The sequence below is a fragment of the Apium graveolens genome, chromosome 2, assembly GCF_009905375.1.
Source record: "Apium graveolens cultivar Ventura chromosome 2, ASM990537v1, whole genome shotgun sequence".
Lineage (NCBI taxonomy): Eukaryota > Viridiplantae > Streptophyta > Magnoliopsida > Apiales > Apiaceae > Apium > Apium graveolens.
Genome location: NC_133648.1, coordinates 251,757,014 through 251,777,039, shown reverse-complemented (window position 1 = coordinate 251,777,039; position 20,026 = coordinate 251,757,014). Strand labels below are relative to the sequence as shown.

General features: G+C 35.4%; 2 protein-coding genes across 2 annotated transcripts; one reads left to right on the top strand and one right to left on the bottom strand.

Annotated features, from left to right (window-relative positions):
* Window positions 1-945: 945 nt before the first annotated feature.
* LOC141706246 (uncharacterized) lies at window positions 946-2,966 on the bottom strand. Its single transcript, XM_074509060.1, has 2 exons — window positions 1,508-2,966; window positions 946-1,432 (listed from the first exon to the last, which is right to left on the bottom strand). Exons 1-2 carry the CDS (start codon window positions 2,949-2,951, stop codon window positions 1,083-1,085), a joined length of 1,794 nt encoding a protein of 597 aa, XP_074365161.1. The 5' UTR covers window positions 2,952-2,966; the 3' UTR covers window positions 946-1,082.
* Window positions 2,967-4,662: 1,696 nt separating this feature from the next.
* On the top strand, window positions 4,663-6,234 carry LOC141699868 (uncharacterized). Its single transcript, XM_074503675.1, has 2 exons — window positions 4,663-5,151; window positions 6,103-6,234. The coding sequence occupies exons 1-2, from the start codon at window positions 4,663-4,665 to the stop codon at window positions 6,232-6,234; spliced, it is 621 nt and encodes a 206-aa protein (XP_074359776.1).
* Window positions 6,235-20,026: the final 13,792 nt, after the last annotated feature.

Below are 20,026 nucleotides of genomic sequence, written 5' to 3'. Positions count from 1 at the left end.
AGTAGGTTATTTTGGGAAGAATTGAACAAAGTAGGTTAGTTTGGGAAACTGAAGAGAAAATAAGGTTAAACAGGGAAAGGTTTCCTCATTATATAATACATCATCTCTTTTGAAGAAAAACTCAATAAATGTATTCATATTTGGAAATAACGCTTTTGTTCAAACACTTTAATGTATCATTCTGCTATAATGTATCAAAGAGAAAGTAATGGGGGTAAATCTTTACCGGGTACTCCCACCTTCCCATTTATTTATTTTTTAGATTGGATTTAAGCATGAAATTAAAAAATTAAGAAAAGTGAGTAAAGTAATAGTACCAATTAATATTTAATGTATAAAGTGGGTATAGTGAAAAAAAAATAGTTGATGTGGTTAATTTTTATATTATAAAAGTTATTATTTTAGAAAAAAATTGGAATTTAAAAAAAAATAGAAGAACAATGAAAAAGGAAATGGTAAAAAAATGAGTGGGATGGAGGGAGTATCATTTGTGTGCAATCTGTTGGCGTTCTCAAAAGTTGGGCAATTTTTTCGTAAGCTGGCTTCTTTTCTTTTTCCTTTCTTGCCTCCAAAGACAAAGGTTTACAGTGATTGAATCTTTACTGTTTTGCTTCCATGTAATTTTAAATCTGAAATTGAAGATAATATAGTATTTTGGTAGGATGGGTCATAATCATATTATGACGTCCCATTATTTCGTTTCCTTTCAGGCCGTGAACTTAACGTTGTTCAAAAATTGGTGAAAAGTAGGAGGGGAAAAAAGTTTGGTTTCCTGCCTAAACATGAGCCAGAATTTGGTATTCTGCTGATATGTATTAGGAACAATAATGGAGTAATTCTTATGTTACACTAGTTTTAATAGTGCAATCTTTTTGGATACTCGAAATGTTTGTTTTTTTTTTGCTAAATGGATACTCGAAATGTAATTAGGCTAAATGTTATATTAACGATTGTGATTTACATGTAAAGGCCTTTTTTTCAGAGAAACTTTATTGCCAGAACTCAGACCTGATTATACTAACCACACTGCAGCATTGGACATAAATCCTGCAAGCAAATCCTTATTTCTCTAATCCTTGTTCCTACAGTGAAGAGACAAAAGGTGGATGGATTGTATTTTCCTTAATTACTTGTCCTCTAGTATTTCCTTCACTTTCATTATCCTTGAATGTCATTTGCAACACAACATTCATCTTGCCTCCTAAAAGCTTATCCTTTGCCAACCATCTTTGTATTTTACCTGAAGTAGTCTTTGGAACATTCCCACTCTTAACAATAACCACCATTCCAACTTCAACATTCTCTTCCTTCTTTACAGCTTTTCTTATATTTTTACCCAATGTCCTCAGTACCCCGATTTTCTCTTCGCTTCTCTGCATCTCAGCTACAACAGCTATCGTTCTTTCAGCGACTTTGAATGCAGCAAGGCAGCCTGCACGTAGAACACGCGGACAACTGTTATATGCTGCACTCTCTATGTAGTGAGAATGAATTTCCTTTTTATCACTTTCTTCAAGTTCTATAACATCTGAAGATCGTCCAGTCACAAACAGGAATCTTTCTTCTCCCTTGACAACTCCCCTGTCACCAGTTCTGACAAAACATTGGCTCGCTTTATTCTTAAGTCTGCCTTGAAATATCTTTCGAGTCTGTGAAGGTTGGCCGAGATAGCCAGAACAATTGCTAGCTGAAGAGATCCATATCTCTCCTTCAACCCCATCAACAACAGGCTCGCATGTCTCTCCATTTACGATAACAATTTCAATATCCTCTTTCTCACCTCTGCTACTTGCATCAAGCCTTGCACTAGGCAAAAGATGCTTGTAAATTGGGAACTGATTAACATTACTCCCACTTCTCCATGCCGTTGAAACAAAGGTGCAGTTCTCCGCCAATCCATAAGATGGGGATATGGAGAATGGGTTTAGCCCAAATGACCTAAACTCTTGCACAAATTCATCTACTAATCCCTTGTAAATAGGCTCGTTGATGATGATCAAGTTTTCCATGCTCTGCAAATTTATTGGAATGTTACCTTTATCAATCCCACCACGCTTCACAACAAGGGGTAGCGTGAATGAGGGAACAGGAGTACAAGTAGCTTTAAATTCTGTGATCAGCTCCAGCCACAACCTAGGTCGGCTTATGAATGCACTTGGTGAAGTTAAAACAGTTGTTGCTCCTGATACAATTGTTAGTAACAAAAACGTGAGCCCACAATCATGGTATTGAGGCAACCATGAAGTGATGACGCTATTTGGATGAAGTTCATAGGCTTTTCTCGCTACTCTAACATTATGAGCAGCTGCTCCTGATGTCACTAGGACAGGTTTTGGAACCCCTGTCGCGCCCGATGTGTACTGTATCAGGTAAACCTCGTCCTGTTTACAACCATTATATGTTGATAAGCTCAATCCTGTGCTCATCTTTTTGTCTTTAAGTTCATTAGTAGAGATCCAGTGTATGTTTTGTAACAGTTTGCATAGCTGATTATCTGTAGAAGACTTTGAAGATATATATGTTCGGACATGTGTGATGTAATCAGAATGTGCTATGGCTGCTTTAGGCTTTGTCTGGGTCAGGACTCTGACAAGATGGTGACAATCATTTTCTGTGAAAGATAGTTTAGGAGGGAAGATAGGGACTGCTAACAGGCCTGATCTCTGACAGCCGAAAATGACCTCCACAAGTTCAAGCCCTGGTGAACATAAAATGACAACTGTGTCACCCCTTTGGAAAGGAGGAAGAAGAAGTTGGGAAGAAATGGATTGTACTGAGTTATTGAGTTGCTCATAGGTAAGAATTGAGCTTTTAGTCACATCAGATGAACCACTTTCAGCCCAAATGAATGCAGGTTTTGCACGAAAAGCTGGGAGATTAGCCCATATCGGTAGATATTGATCAACCACAGGCTGGTCAGGGAAGTAAGGGTCATAGTTTTCATAGATCATACTGTTATAGTTGATATGTGAATACTGCTTGTAATTATGATGCAAGCCAATGTAGTGTGTTTAAGCTGTTAAATAGGATAATAGTCGGAAAATTCCAAGTGAAGATTAAGATAACCAAAGAATTATCCATTAAGTATACAGTATATGCTAACACTAATTACTCAAAAATGTTTCTTAGTCCATGTCTTCATTCTCACATTCAGTTTAATGTTGTTTAGTCCATGTTTTTAGTATTTAGTGTCGTTAAAGAGTCATTAGAAAATACCCGAGTGATGATCAAAAACTTAATGACTTCGAAATTATCCTCTAATCTTCGACGACTAGAAAATTTCCTTAGCAGACAAATCGTAGTGGCAGTCTTCAGGTCCGATTGTCAAGAACATCCAAATCCTCATAAAAGAATCTTTACTGCCAGCGTTTTAATACTTCTAAACATGCCCCCTTACTGATAATGGCGTAAGGTAGTAGTTTAATTACAAGCTAGGAAGATAAAATCGTTGTGTTCGTTCAGTTGCTTTGTTGATTATCTGCAAAATTCTATCAACTCCGCATGACTTTAAGACGTGTTTAAATTAGATATGCTAGATATAGTTTTGTTCTGATGATTATCAGACCGCTAAAGGGAAGCATAAGGCATTTTATAATTCGCATATACTAAATGCTCGACAAATTTTATGGTTAGAAGGTTAAAGGATTCCATTGCAATACAATATATTTTAGCCACTTTCCTTGAAACAAAATGGAGCTTCACAATCAAGGGTGTAACTGTCTGGCTGTCTCTGTATTACTATAAAATGCAGATAAAAAATAATGGTTGCATAAACATCAACTGCATCTGCAAGGGCTCAGCCATTGTGATGTGTTTCAATATTTTGAAAGTAAAAAACAGTATATATTAGATGACCATAATTAACTTTCTAAACAGTATGATTTTGGATCCATTTGCGATTATATGGTTATGAATGAATGTCAGGTGTAAAGAAATTTTGAGAAACAGTGCTGGTAGATCAAACACTTCATCTCTCTTTAAGCTTGCGAGCTCCTGTTGGGGTAGAAGTTTTCTTGATCTTCCCTGATGACAGCGGCCTAAGGAACTTTCAAGAAATTCGCATATCTAGGATTTGAATCACCATATTACAATTTCTTTATTAATATACATCCTACAACTATAAAGAGCAAAAACAAAAAACTTCTCACTCAGTGCCAGCTCATCAATCTGCCACCACATTCCATAACTTATTATGTATATAGATAAATACTCTCAGATATGATAGATATAAATAATAAAAAATATATGAGTGTTTAGCTTATAGACTAAGTTTTGTATAGTTTTACAATATTGCTTGAGTTCAGTAATGGAGTTTCATTTCATCTTCTACATTACTTAATAATCTGATATAGTGTTTGTATTACATCAAATTACATGGTATCAGAGTTACAAAACCTAATGAAGATTCAGATCTAAAGTCTTCATTCTTGTTTCCGCTTGTTCCGTTGGTTTATCGCATTGCTGCCTTCATCCGCTTCGATCTGTAATCTTTTGAACTCCAGGTGTTTTCTGATCTGAAATTGTTGTTTTCGGCATTGTAATCTCTTAATTGATTGTTGTAAATGATTGATTTAGAGATCGTTTCTAAAATCAAATAGAGAATTTCTTGATTGAATCATTCATTCTAATTCATTATAATATTATGTAACAAACTTGATATCTATGGCTGCTACTCAGAACACAAATCAAAATGATGTTAATTCTTCTAGTGTCTATTATGTTCATCCTTCAGATGCTAATGTAAATCAGTTAGTCTCTGTGAAATTTAATGGAAATGGATATAACAACTGGAAACGGAGTATGATGCTTATGCTCTCTGCTAAAAACAAACTGAGTTTCGTTAATGGAACTGTTGTTGTACCTGTGCCCGGTACTGATGAGTATAAGGCATGGGAGAGATGTAATGATCTTGTCATTTCTTGGATCCTGTATTATCTTGATGAAACGAATGCTCGAAGCGTATTATTTTTGAAGTCTACCAGAGATATATGGAAGGACTTAGAGGATAGGTTTGGATATGCATCGATAACTCAGATCTATTCCCTAGAACAACAATTATCTGAATTGACTCAGGGACAACAAAGTGTCTCAGAGTTTTATACAAAAATCAAAACACTATGGGATAGCATTGATGATACTCAGCCTTTGCATGTATGTGTGTGTGCTGCTCCTACCTGTACTTATAATTTGACAGGGAAGATACATCAGTTGCAACAAACTCAGAGAGTTCTTCAATTCTTAATGAAATTGAATGATCAATTTTCAGCAGTCAGATCTCATATTCTCATGATGAGTCCATTGCCAAGTGTTACTCAAGCTTACAGAATTGTAGCTCAAGAAGAAAACCATAAGGAGATTTCACAAAACACTTTTGATTTTATTGCTTTTGTTGCTGAAAAGAAGCCCTATCAAGGACAATCCTACTAGACTCAAAGTGTTCGACCACAGACCTTCAACAATTATCAAAGGAATGGAAACTCTGCTAATAGTTTCAATAAAAGAACTTCAAAGCCTCAAAACAACTAGTACTGCTCACACTGCAAAAGGCCTGAACATAGCTTGGAAAGATGTTTCAAGATACATGGTTTTCCACCGAATTTCAAAGGCAACAAAGATAGGAAAGTAGCTGCAATGGTCCTCAATCAACAAGACTTTCAAAATGTTTCTGATGACAAAGATCAAAGTGTGAATTAACTCTCTACTGAACAGTATAATCAACAATTGGCACTCCTAGGAAATCATTCCATCTCAAATAATAAAGAGGACTCTGTTGTTGGTCATGCATTGTTGGCAGGTAATATTTGTCTAATGTCATCTAGTTCTAAACAGTGGTTATTAGACAGTGGTGCGACTGATCATATTAGTCCGTATTTACAAGATTTTGAGTCCTATCACTCTGTAACTAATAGTGATAGTTCAATCACCATTCTTGATGGTAGACAGATAAAAATTCTCCACATAGGCACAGTCAAATTGAATGACAAGATTATCTTAAAACAAGTATTACATGTTCCTGATTTTCACTATAAGCTTATTTATGTCCATAAGTTATGCCAAACATGGATTTCAAGCTTTTTTTTTGCTAATCAATGCATGATACAGGATAATTTGCAGAAAGATCCTCCACTGCTTCTTGGTGATCTACAAAATGGACTGTATGCTCTTTCTCCTCAAAGACTGATTGACTCTAAAGCTTGTGTTTCTATGGCTGCTGTTGAGAAGTCCAAGCTATAGCATTTGAGGCTAGGGCATCTTCCGTTTCAACAAATAAAGCATTCGTATCCTGATTGTGATGTCAATGAATGTACCAAAACAAATATATGTCAGATTTGTCCTCTTGCAAAACAAACTCGAAGTCCATTTCCTCATAGTAGTATTAAGACTTTATGTGTACTTCAACTTCTTCATATTGATGTCTGGGGTCCGTATAGGACAAAGAATCACAATGGATGTACACATTTTTTAACTATAGTGGATGACTACAGTCGTTATACATGGATTCATCTTATCAAATTTAAATATGATATTAAGCAGGTTCTTATAGATTTTGTTCGTTATGCTGAAAATCAGTTCAAAGCTAAGGTGTTATGTATCCGTTCTGATAATGCATTAGAGTTTGCTTCTAAGGAGTTACAACTATTTTATAATAGTCAAGGGATTATACATTAGACAAGTTGAGTATACACCCCACAACAAAACGGCGTTGTCGAACGCAAACACAGACATCTACTTGAAACTACAAGAGCTTTTTTTCATCAATTTAAAGTTCCAGAAAAATTTTGGGGTGAAATTGTGTTGTGTGCTGCTTACTTAATCAATCGTATGCCTCTTTCTAGTCTTGGGAATATCACTCCCTATTAAAAGGTTTACAAAGAACCACAGTCTCTAGACTATCTTTGAATATTTGGTTATCTCTTTTTTGTATCAACTGATTAAAGTTGAAAGGACCGAATTAGAACCACGAGCTTCACCATCTGTTTTCCTTGGTTATGCTGCATCTCAGAAGGGATACAAGGTTCTCGATCTTCTTTCCCAACAAATTATTGTTTCCAGAGATGTTCACTTCTTTGAGCATCATTTTCCCTAACATATCATATCTACAGCATCAAATGACTCTCAGTATCATAATACTTTCTTCTTTATACTACAACCCCTCAGGACTTGTATTCTGATGATTATATATTTTCTCAACCACATATAGAAATTTCCAGAATACACACAATCATGGTACGAACCAAAATTCTCATCACACTGAAGATCATTCTTTTACTACTGATTCTCATCAATATTCTTCACAAGTCTCCTCTTCTTCATCTGAAAATCCTCCAATATTAAGACAGTCTACTAGGACTAGGAATCCTCCTAGTTACTTGTCTTCTAATCATTATAATTTGACCTCTCTTGATAAATTACAATCTCAACATTGGTGCAACCTTGTAACATATGATCAGGCTCCTTCATCTCATAATTTTTTTTTCAGACCACTACTATTTCTGAACCTAAAAGTTATGCAGAGGCTTCACTTCATCCTTCCTGGATAGAGGCTATGCAAAAATAAATACAGGCTTTAACTACAAATAAGACATAGGAACTAGTTGACTTACCACCTGGTAAGAAAGCAATCGGATCGAAATGGGTGTACAAAGTCAAGTTGATGGATCATTAGAAAGATGCAAGGCACGTTTAGTGGCAAAAGGGCTATAACCAAAGGTATTGGATTGATTACGAGGAAACCTTTTCCCCGGTTATTAAAATGAGTTCTCTTCGATGTCTTATTGCATTAGCAGCGAGTCAAAATTGGTCTCTATACCAACTGGATGTCAACAATGCGTTTTTGCATGGTATATTGTTGGAAGAAGTCTATATGCAAGTCCCTGTTAGGAAATGAATAACACGGAGGGGGGGGTTAATGTGTTTTACTATTTTTTTGAGCTTTTCTTGAATGTTTATGGTTGAACAAAGTAAATTGATTCTTGTAGTGAAATGTGTTCATGCAGAATTTAAACTTGCAGAAAAATAAAGAACACAAATCTTCAAAACTCACTTAATTTTATAATAAAATTAAGACTATTTTTCTACAAAATTTCTAGGATTTTTGTTGATAAAGAGCTTAGATTCTACTTGAGAGTGTTACAAGAAATCTGATCTAAATTGTTACAACTGACTAAAGGACCAGTGTTAACTTTATAACTTAGTTAACTGCTGGTTTACACAGTGGATAATAAAACATGTTATTAGCTTTTATAAACTGTCACTTATCATTTCTATTTATAAAAAAGCAGATCTTCCATTTTTGGCTTAGCATATCTTTAGCATCCCGTGTTCACTTTAATCTTCCTCTATCAGTTAATCTTTGCAATTGAACTTGTATATTCTTCAAGCTGCTTTTTGTAGATTTGTCAATCCAGCTGTTGGATTATTTGTTGATTTTTTTATCTTGGATATTCAACTGATCTGCAATTTTGTACTTTGAGATTGTACCTCGAGATCTCCAATTTAGGTTTATAAAATACTTGACATCTCGATAAGTATATTGACTTATCGAGCTCTCCAGTATTCTATGTTTAGTTTGGCTTGTAGAGGTTTTCAGTTCTCTATAAGAGATTTTAGGCTTGTCGAGATCTCTAGTCTTCACATCTACACTTTGACTTATCGATAACTCTTAGTTCTCTAGTGGCTTCTTGACTTGTCGATATCTCAGAGTTCTTTAGTCAAATTCACCTTGTCGATATCTCAGAGTTCTCTAGTGAATTTTGACTTATCGATATCTCTGAGTTCTCTAGTGGAACTTGACTTATCGATAACTCAGAGTTCTCTACTGAATGTAGACTTGTCGATAACTCTGAGTTCTCTTGTGAAGGAATGACTTGTCGATATCTCCAATCTTAAGTTCTTCAATTTGGCTTATCGATATCTTCCTGAGTTCTGTAGTAGCTATCCTGACTTCTCGATAAGCCGTTCTGGAGTTCTCGAATGACTTCTCTATAACATTACACCTGTGACTAGAGTCACAGTCTAACTCACAGATTGCTCTGTGGTTTTAATAATGTGTTGCCCTCCACTTACAGTGGGAACCTCCAATTGAATTGGAGGGAATTTGACTGGGTTACTGCCATGTGCACCAGCCTCAAACCCTTGTGTGTCTTGCAACACACTGGCACTTAAATGTGCTATACTTGCCTTTCTCATGACATTGTCATAGGCAATTGTACTTCTAGCTTTGACTGCTAAGACAACTTCTGCTATAGTTATGGGGGGAGTTGTTCCTTCTTGGGGAACCTATAATTGAATTGGAGAGGATTTAGGTAGCTCCCCCTCAGGAGTACTACCCTCAAACCTTTCAGTATGTGAAGACTGTTTTGCAAATGAAGGTACATTAGTGATATTCATGGAAAAACTGATGAATTTCCATGTTTGTGGTGGTTTTTTTCTCAAACAACAAAACAACTGAAGAACATTTTGAGGATTCTGTCCTTTTGTAAAACAGTTTTCTTTTGAGAGTCACCTGAGTGGGATTGTGTTTGAGTTTGTGCCTGAGTGAACTGCAGTTTGGTTTTTTAAATGATTTAGCTGCAGTTTAGCACAAATACCTGTTGATTGATTATCTGTATTTCCTGTTGTTGTCTAAATAGATTGTGTTAGACCTGTAATGCATTGAACATATTTATCTTTTTGGATTTTTAATCAGACATATGCATTGAGATATAGTTGCAAGCAGTGTGACCTAAAGGATAATAATCAATGGAGTTGTAAACACAAGGCAATCATGGCATAATCAACAAGCAATAAAAACAAATTGATAGAGAAGAAGAAAATTTTCATTAATAATAAAAAAAACAGAGTACATTAAGATATAGATTACACCAAGTGAATCCTAATCCTAACTACTCTAGTTTTGTCTTCTTCTTCTCGGCCTATATCCTCCTTGCCCAGCGCTAGTAAGCTCTGGACATGGAGTGTGCAAGAGAGATGATCCTCTCCTACAATTCCAGAGCAGCACGGTGTTGCTGCTTAACCACCCTAGCACGTCTCTCCTGCTCCAGAGACACTTCTCCCTCAAAGAAAAGGAAGTTTATCTGATTGTCCCCCGAGAGTTCGTCAAAGACATCTAGTGGAACATCAAAGGGGCTGCAAACAACCCCCTTGATATGGACACGAAGTCCGATAGGGTCAAAGTAAACTTGGTTGTCAGCCAAGTGATAAACAGGTTGATAAACTCCATTGAAAAGCTTGTAGAAGACCGGGGCATCCATTGGAGAGAGAGAGAGAGAGAGAGAGGTGAACAAGAAGTGAGTTCTGAGATTAGGGTGTTTGACGAGAAAAAAAGTAGTAAAGAATAATGAAAAGTGAAAGGTTTGATTTTATAGAGGGAGAAAAGAGAGAAACCAAGAGACTCTTGAATTGTCCGGTTAATAAGTGTAATAATCACACAAGCATACTTTACGAGAAACTAGACAGTTAGAAATGACTAGTTACTATTCCCCATGCAAGTACTCAAGAATCTTAGTTTACTTTCTAGGATAACTATTTCAAATGCAAATAAACAAGCACTCCCTACACAAAAAGTGACCCCTCCTATCAGCAAAATATTACACTAGCTAACTCATCAAAACAAATACTGATAAGGAATCATTCAAAACACATAATTAGCATAAAGTCAAATAATTTTAACTATTATCAGCATTCTCAAAACATCACATATAATGTACTAGTCTTCTTACATTAGACTAACATATTCCACATTAAAAAAAATAAGCAAGTAAATGTGTCAATAAGTCTGAGTAAATATAGACAAAGTATGTCAAAAGTATTTTGCTGTACAGAATTTATGAATTAAATTGTTTCAGTTTTTCATACTTTTTGCTTCTTTTGAACTGTTATTTATGAACTTCATATATTTAGAATATGAATTAATAAAATATTCCAAGTTAAAATATGTATTCGAGAAGTCTGGGTATATATAGTAAAAGTAAATAACTTATCGGGAACTCAAAAATAGACATTTCGAGTTAGTCTATAGAGAAGTCATTTTGAGAAAAGAAGTACATATCGAGAAGTCATTTTAAATTACTCTTTTAGAGAACTCAAAATTGACTTATTGAGATGTCAAATAAATACCCAGTTTGTCCAAGAAGTGGACTGAACTAATTCTAACTTTTATTTGAATAAATTCAAAATAAAATTAGAATAAATTTTCAAAAGTATTTTACTGAAATAATTTATTAATTTATATTATCTCAGTTCTGAGTTATTGATAAGTCAAAAATTGTACTTGTAGAGAACTCTGTGAATAAACACTACTAGAGAACTCTACAAGGACTTATCGATAAGTCATTTTTAAGCCTTTCGAGAAGTCACTCGAGAAGTCAGTAAATTGACTTATCGAGGACTCACTCGAGAAGTCCTAAGATGACTTGTCGAGAAGTCAATTTATACTTATCGAGAACTTAGTTCTCTATATACTTCTGGTTTTTGTAATTCTACCTTGTGTTAATTTTTACATATTAAGAATGTAAATTAAAAACTGAGCAGTTTACTTAGAATTTGAAAAATTCCAAGTTGAATTTGAATTTGAAATACAAATATGCAGAGATTTCTGAAATATTTATAATTCATATTTCAGTTAACTTCTAATAAAATCAAATTATTATTGATTTACTGGAGATTAATCTGCTGCAAAACATTAGCTGAGTTCTTGCCTTAGGATGAAGAATTAAGCATTCCAATTTCACCTACGAGTCTGGTGAAAGTTGCTTCATCCAAAGGTTTAGTAAAAATGTCAACCAATTATTTTCCTATTGGTACAAAGATGAGCTCAATGGTAACATTTGTAGCATGTTCTCTAATAAAATGGTACCTAACATCAATGTGCTTTGTCCTGGAATGATTAACTAGATTAGCTACTATAGATATAGCACTAGTATTGTCACGCATAATAGGGATCTTGTGTAACACTATGCCATAATCCATTAGTTGATTTCTAATCCAAAGCACTTGAGCACAACAACTTCATGCAGCTATATATTCAGCTTCAGTTGTGGAAGTTGATACAGATTGTTGTTTCTTGCTATACCAGGATACAAGTCTTTGTCCAAGAAATTGACAGCTTCCACTGGTACTCTTTTTGCCAACCCTGTATCCAGAAAAATCTGCATCTGTGTAACCAACAGCTGCAAAACCAGTTCCCTTAGGATACCATAATCCCAAATTTGGAGTTCCCTTCAAGTATCTGAAAATCCTCTTTACAGCCATCAAATGTGATTCTTTTGGATTGGCTTGAAATCTTGCACATAAACATGTTACAAACATGATGTCTAGTCTACTTGCTGTTAAATAAAGCAATGATCCAATCATCCCTCTATAGCTTGAGATATCCACTCTTGCCGTTCTTATCTTCATCCAACTTAGTAGTAGTAGACATATGTGTAGATGCAGGTGAACAATCAACCATTCCAAATTTTTCAATAGATCCTTGACATATTTAGTTTGGCTGATGAAGATACCATCACTTCTTTAGTTGACTTGAAGTCCAAGGAAGTAACTCGGTTCCCCCATCATACTCATTTCATATTCACTTTGCATAAGCTAGGAGAATCTTTGGCAAAGATTCTCATTAGGAGAACCAAAGATGATATCATCCACGTAAATCTGAACTAGGATCATATCTTCATCATATTTCTTGTAAAAGAGAGTCTTGTCTATGATTCCTCTAGTAAAACCATGCTTCAGTAGGAAATCTGATAGTATGTCATACTAAGCTCTAGGTGCCTGTTTTAGTCCATATAGAGCCTTGAGTAACTTGTACATAAAATTTTTAAATTTTGGATCTTCAAAACCAGATGGTTGTTGCACATAAACTTCTTCTTCTAGCTCATCATTCAGAAAGGCACTTTTGACATCCATTTGATACACTTTGAAGTTTGAATATGCAGCAAATGCTAGGAAAATTCTTATAGCTTCAAGTCTTGCAACTGGAGCAAAAGTTTCATCATAATCAATTCATTCTTCTTGTGAGTAGCCTTTTGCAACTAACCTTACTTTGTTTCTAGTAACTATACCATTTTCATCCATCTTGTTCCTGAACACCCATTTTGTTCCAATGATGCTTCTATTCTTTGGTGCAGTAACTAATTTCCGGACTTTACTTCTTTCAAACTGATTCAGTTCTTCCTGCCTGGCAGATATCCAGTCAGGATCCAGAAGAGCTTCATCAATTTTTTTAGGTTCAACTTGAGACATAAAACATGCATGTAGGCACTCATTAGCAGTTGCACTCCTGGTCCTCACACAAGCAGTAGGATCACCAATAATTGCATCTCTAGTGTGACTTTTATCCCACTTCCTTGTATGAGTTTGTTGACTGGTGCCTTCATTATTTTCTTCATTGTTGGTATGACTGTTGGATCCTTCTTCTCTTTCTCCCCCTGAGTTTGTGCTCTCAAATTCAGGTGTTTGAGATGAGTTTCCATTTTCATGATTTTCCTGTTGAGTAGTCTCTTCATTTAATGTCTGATGTGCATCAACTTCAACTTCTCCATCAGAGTCACTATCAATGTTGAGGTTTTCAAATGCCAGGGCTTCAGCTTCATTATCATCAAGGCATTTCAAGCCTGGCCATTTATCATCATCAAAGATCACATCTTTGCTCTCCATAATCTTCTTTTGATCAGTCACATAGACTTTGTAGGTTGTTCTTTCCAGTGAATATCCCAGAAAATTGCTTCAAAAACCTTTGAGTCAAATTTTTCCACATATTCAGAGTTGTCTTTCAAAATATAACACTTGCTTCCAAACACATGAAGATGTTTTACAGTAGGCTTCCTCTTAGACATGATTGAGTAAGGTAACTTGCCATGTGCCTTGTTAATGAGATATCTGTTCTGAGTGTAACAAGCAGTGTTAACAACCTCTTCCCAGAAACTTGTTGGCAACTTGGCATCTTGCAGCATTATTCTGGCAGCTTCAACCAATGTTCTGTTCTTTCTCTCAACTACTCCATATTGTTGAGGTGTCCTGGAAGCTGAGAATTCTTGAACAATGCCTTTGCCTTTGCAGAATTCGCTTAATGTAACATTTCTGAATTCTGTTCCATTGTCACTTCTCAGTCTTTTTACACAATTGTAATCTTCAGCCTGCTTTTCTATCTTCTTGATGTGCTCAATTATGATGTGTGAAGTTTCATCTTTAGAGTACATGAACTCTACCCAAGTGTATCTTGAGAAATCATCCACCATCACAAGTGCATATATGTTCCTTAAAATTGATAAGACATTCACTGGCACAAATAAGTCCATGTGAATAAGTTGCAAGAGTGCACTTATAAAATTCACAGTTTTTCCCTTGTGACTAGATCTTTTCATCTTTCCTTTCTGACAAGCTTCACAAACTTTAACTTGAGCAAATTCTAGTTTGGGCATGTCTCTCACTAACTCCTTTTTGACTAAGTTGTTAATTGCCTTGAAATTCAAGTGAGACGGCTTCTTATGTCATAGCTTGCTTTGTTCTTCTGATGCCTTGGTGTAGAAGCAGTAAATACCATCCTTATTTATTGAGTCCAAGTCTGCAACAAACAAGCTTCCTTTCCTTGTTCCTTTTAGAACAACTTCACCAGTTTTCTTGCTGATAAAAGTGCATTCTTCTTTGTTGAATAAAACATCAAATCCTTTGTCTGCAAATTGGCTAACACTGAAAAGATTCACTTCAAGACCAACTACTAGTGCTACATCATCAATGACAACATTTTTAGAAACAATCTTGCCATATCCCATGTGAAACCTTTGATGTTATCTCCAAAGGTCACCAATGGGCCAGCTTTCTCCTCAAACTGTGATAGCAGGGCCTTATCACCTGTCATATGTCTGGAGCATCCACTGTCAATGATCCATATGACTTTCTTCACTTTGTCCTGCACATAATGAGATTCTGGTATGTTTAGTGACCTAAGCAGTGTTGGGTACTTTCTTTTTGTTAACTGATTTAGCAGAAGTATAGTGAGTTGTTTCAGATAAAATAGAGTTCAATGATTGTTGTGCATTTTCCCTTTCTAATGTAGACTCAATTTTTGTTTCTTTAAGGTCTACTCTCAGTTTGTGGCAACTCTTCATCACTTTCAAGTTGCAAGGGATGCAGTCAAACTTATCACAGAATGAGTAGGGATCATTTAAATCTGCTTCATTATATTTACAAGCTCCTTCAGTTGGCTTACTAATAACCTTTTAACAAAGGTGAGTTAGATGATATGCAGAGCCACATTTTTCACACTTCTTTCCGGGAGCATCTGCAACATAAGCTAGATCATTGATTTTGTTTATCCCTATTTTCCCATTTCTATTTTTCTTCTTCTTTCCTGCATCTTCAATCTTTGTTCCTTTGACAGGAGTCTTGGTGCTTTGATTGTCCATGAGATTTTTTTCAGCCATAGAAGATTGAGTTGAGTTTACATTTTTCTTTTCATTATCCTCATCTGCAATTTCTTGCTTGATAATCAATTCTTCTTCACTGAATTCTACTTCACAAGCATTGAACATAGGTGACCCAACCTTTTTCAGCATTGTTGGAACATTTTCATTCTATGTTGTTTTATCTTTGTCCCTTATGTTCTTCTTTTTGCTGTTCAAAGCATCATAATCAAGACCAATAACAATGTTTGCACTTGGTTTGATTTTTTCATGGTACTGACCAACCAATTCAGATACATTATTGAAAGACTTCAACTTTACTTCATTTTTCTCCAGTTTTTCCCTTAACACAGCCTCAATCTCATTTGCACACTTGAGCTTGTTCTTCAGATAACCATCTTCTTGTTTTAAAACTTCAAGCTCCATTGTCAACAATTTAGTTCCTTATTTTTCATTCGCAAGCTTCTCATTCAACTTAGTTAATCTGCTAACTTCTTCATTAGCAGCAACCATGCTTGTGTGGATGTGAAACATTTATGTGCTCATCTTCTCAACAGTTTCCTTATATTGATTCACATTTAAATCAGTGGTGGTAAGAGTTGGTACCTGTGATTTAGATGAGGATGATTCTCCTTGCTTCAAATCCATAAGTGCATAGTTTCCAAGTTCTTCATCTTCATCAATTTTATGGTAATCCCAACTTTTACCTTCTGCAATATAAGCTTTGCTTTACCGTTTCTTCAGAAGAGCTTCATACTTTGCTTCAAGTTCAAGATAAGCTTTATCTTTTGTTACCTTCTTGGGTTTCCTGCATTCTATAGCAAAGTGGCCCAGTTCATCACAATTGAAGCACCTTATCTTAGATCTGTCAACAGATCCAGTTTTGTTGCCATTCTTGCTATCATAATTGTATTTCCCTTTTTCCTTCCAGCTTCTGTCTTTGTCGAAAGACTGTCCTTTATTCTTGAAGTATCTTGTCTTCTTTACTCTAATATTAGAGAATTTCCTAGCCAAATAAGTCATTGACTAATCTAGCTCATCCAGTTCTTCAAGAGTATAGAACTCATCTTTTTCCAATTCTAGAATGACTTGTTCTTGTGAATCATTTGTTCTTTGCTCTCTTGCTGAGGCAACTGCAGTTTGAGATCGTGGTTCATTATTGGATGTTTGACTTTCATTTACCATTAAAGCACTAGAGCCATCCATAACATGTCCTTGACCATATCTCAATGATTTTCTTTAAATCATCTCTAGTTCATACGTTTTGAGAATTCCATATAGAATTTCCAGTATTATTCTGCTTAAGTCTCTCCCTTCCTTGATTGCTGAGATTTTCCAAATGATCAGGGAGAGTAAGCAGGAACTTTAGATTAACTTCTTCAGCTTCATAGTATTTGTCATGAAGTTGCAAGTCATTTATCAGCTTATTGAATCTTTCAAACACATCAGTAATGCTTTCCTTTGACTTAGCCATAAAACCCTCATACTGTGAAATCAGTATCCTTCTTTGGTTTGACCTAACTTCTTCAGTTCCTTCACAGAATATCTCAATCTTTTCCCATATTTGCTTGGCAGTGTCACAGTTGACAATGTTGTTGTACATCACATTGTCAAGTGACTCAATCAATATTAATTGCAAGCTACTATCCAGGGATACTTTCTCTTTTTCAGGATCAGTATACTCAGTAGGATCTTTTGGAGCATAAAGAGTTGGAATAATCCTGTCTCCATCTATAGATTCCTCAATTCTAACCGTAGGAATGAAAGGTTCATCTTTGAGGATCTGAATGTAGATGGATTGGCCATCTTGATGAACAACATCATTTTCGTTTTCCAAAGAGTGTAGTTAGCTTTGTCAAATGTAGGAATTTTGATGCTACTGATTTTCTGTATATTCATTCTTCCAAGATCTTAAATATGTTTTCTTTCAGATTTGGCTCTGATACCACTTGTTAGGAAATGAATAACACACAGGGGGGTGAATGTGTTTTACTATTTTTTGAGCTTTTCTTGAATGTTTATGGTTGAACAAAGTAAATTGATTCTTGTAGTAAAATGTGCTCATGGAGAGTTTAAACTTGCAGAAAAATAAAGGACACAAATCTTCAAAACTCACTTAATTTTATATTAAAATTAAGACTGTTTTGCTACAAAATTTCCAGGCTCTTTGTTGATAAAGAGCTTAGCTTCTACTTGAGAGTGTTACAATAAATATGATCTAAATTGTTACAACTGACTAAAGGACTAGTGTTAACTTTATAACTTAGTTAACTGCTGGTTTACACAGTGGATAATAAAATATGCTATTAGCTTTTTTAAACTGTCACTTGTCATTTCTATTTATAGAAAAACAGATCTTCCATTTCTGGCTTAGCATATCTTTAGCATCCCATGTTCATTTTAATCTTCCTCTGTCAGTTAATCTTTGCCATTGATTTTGCACATTCTTCAAACTGCTTTTTATAGACTTGTTAATCCAAATGTTGGATTATTTGTTGATTGTTTATCTTGGATATTCAACTGATCTGTAATTTTGTACTTTGAGATTGTACCTCGAGATCTCTGGTTTAGGTTTATAAAACACTTGACATCTCGATAAGTATATTGACTTATCAAGCTCTCCAGTATTCTATGTTTAGTTGGGCTTGTAGAGGTCTTCAGTTCTCTATAAGAGATTTTAGGCTTGTCGAGATCTCTAGTCTTCATATCTTCACTTTGACTTATCGATAACTCTTAGTTCTCTAGTGGCTTCTTGACTTGTCGATATCTCAGAGTTCTTTAGTCAAATTCACCTTGTCGATATCTCAGAGTTCTCTAATGAATTTTGACTTATCGATATCTTTGAGTTCTCTAGTGGAACTTGACTTATCGATAACTCAGAGTTCTCTTTTGAATGTAGACTTGTCGATAACTCTGAGTTCTCTAGTGAAGGAATGACTTTTCGATATCTCCAATCTTCAGTTCTTTAATTTGGCTTGTCGATACCTTCCTGAGTTCTCTAGTAGCTATCCTGACTTCTCGATAAGCCATTCTGGAGTTCTCGAATGACTTACCTATAACATTGTATCTGTGACTTGTAGAGATCTTGACTTGGAGTATTTTTTTCCAAAAAGATTTATTCAACTCCAAGTGTCTTCAAAATTCTTCTGAGGCATGATCTTCTTGATCTTCTTCCAAATAGAATCCTTAGGCTTGATACTGTTTCAGTATAAAGACTCCAGTCTGCTCCCTTGCATTTTTACAGACTTTAAGTGTTACAAGTACAAAATACAAATTAAGATAGCAATACGACTTACTTAGGGTTGGCCCCAAGTTTAACTGATTACCAAAAATAACAGTTCATTAATCTCCTCCTTAAATCAAATGTCCATCTGACTTGCTTCATACTTTGATCAGAGACACTAATGATATTGTTATCTCCAGTGATTTTTTACATCATCACTTATATATTGCAGTCCCTGCAGGTGTTCCAAATCCTCTAAACAAGGTTTGTCGACTTATCAAATCCATCTATGGTCCAAAGCAGTCTTCACGAGAATGGTTTTCTAAACTTCATTCTGACCTTCTCAATTTAGGATATGTCTAATCTAAAAATGATTATAGTCTTTTTATTAAAAGATGTATTACTATTGTCGCTGTCTACGTAGACGATATTATTGTCACTGGTAATCAGACTAGTGACGTTCAATCCTTGAGATCTCATTTGAACAGTGTTTTTGGCATTAAAGATTTAGGATTACTACATTACTTCCAATGGATAGAGGTTGGTTATGTCCCAGATGGTATTGTTTTGAGTCAAAGAAAGTTTGCTTAAGAAATTCTTGATCTTTGTGACACTGATTTATCCGAGTCTGCTACTACACCATTGCCTTTACATTTGCGTCTTAGTATTTCAGAAGGAGATTTGTCATCAAATCCTGAGTTATATCGGTCATTGTTTGGGAAGTTGAATTATTTGACTAATACTAGACCAGATCTTGCCTTTGCTGTTCAAATGTTATCTCAGTTCTTACATCAACTCCGTACTAGTCATCTTGATGCTCTATATCACTGGCTATTTACTTCTCTTTGGTCAGTCTCCTGTTTCCTGGAAATCAAAGAAGCAAAGCATCATTTCACGATCTTCTTCAGAAGCCGAATACAGAGTCATGGCTACTACAACATCTGAGGTCACTTGTTTAGTTCGCTTGTTAGAAGAAATGGGGGTCACCAACCTTAAACTGGTTACTTTACACTGTGACAATCAGTCTGCTTTGTATATATCCAAAAATCCTGTTTTCCACGATCGAACCAAACATATAGAGATCGATTGTCATTTCACGCGTGACAAAGTAATGTAAGGTCTCTTGCAACTATCTTATCTTCCTACCAAGCACCAGCTAGAAGATGTTCTTACTAAGATTGTCCCTTCACCACACTTTGCAGAACTGTTATCCAAGTTAGGAATGTCTGCCCCCCATTCCAACTTGAGGGGGGTATTAACATACATCCTACAACTACAAAGAGTAAAACAATAGACTCATGCTCACTCACTGCCAGCTCATCAATCTGCCACCTCATTCCATAACTAACTTATTCAGTATATAGATAAATACTCTCAGATATGATAGATATAGATAATAGAAAAT

Coding starts and splice junctions, on each gene's coding strand:
- LOC141706246 (XM_074509060.1), bottom strand. CDS start 2,951: ATGATCTATGAAAACTATGACCCTTACTTCCCTGACCAGCCTGTGGTT. Junction 1,433..1,507: donor TGTTATAGAACTTGAAGAAA/GTGATAAAAAGG, acceptor TTCTACGTGCAG/GCTGCCTTGCTGCATTCAAA.
- LOC141699868 (XM_074503675.1), top strand. CDS start 4,663: ATGGCTGCTACTCAGAACACAAATCAAAATGATGTTAATTCTTCTAGT. Junction 5,152..6,102: donor ATGATACTCAGCCTTTGCAT/GTATGTGTGTGT, acceptor TGCATGATACAG/GATAATTTGCAGAAAGATCC.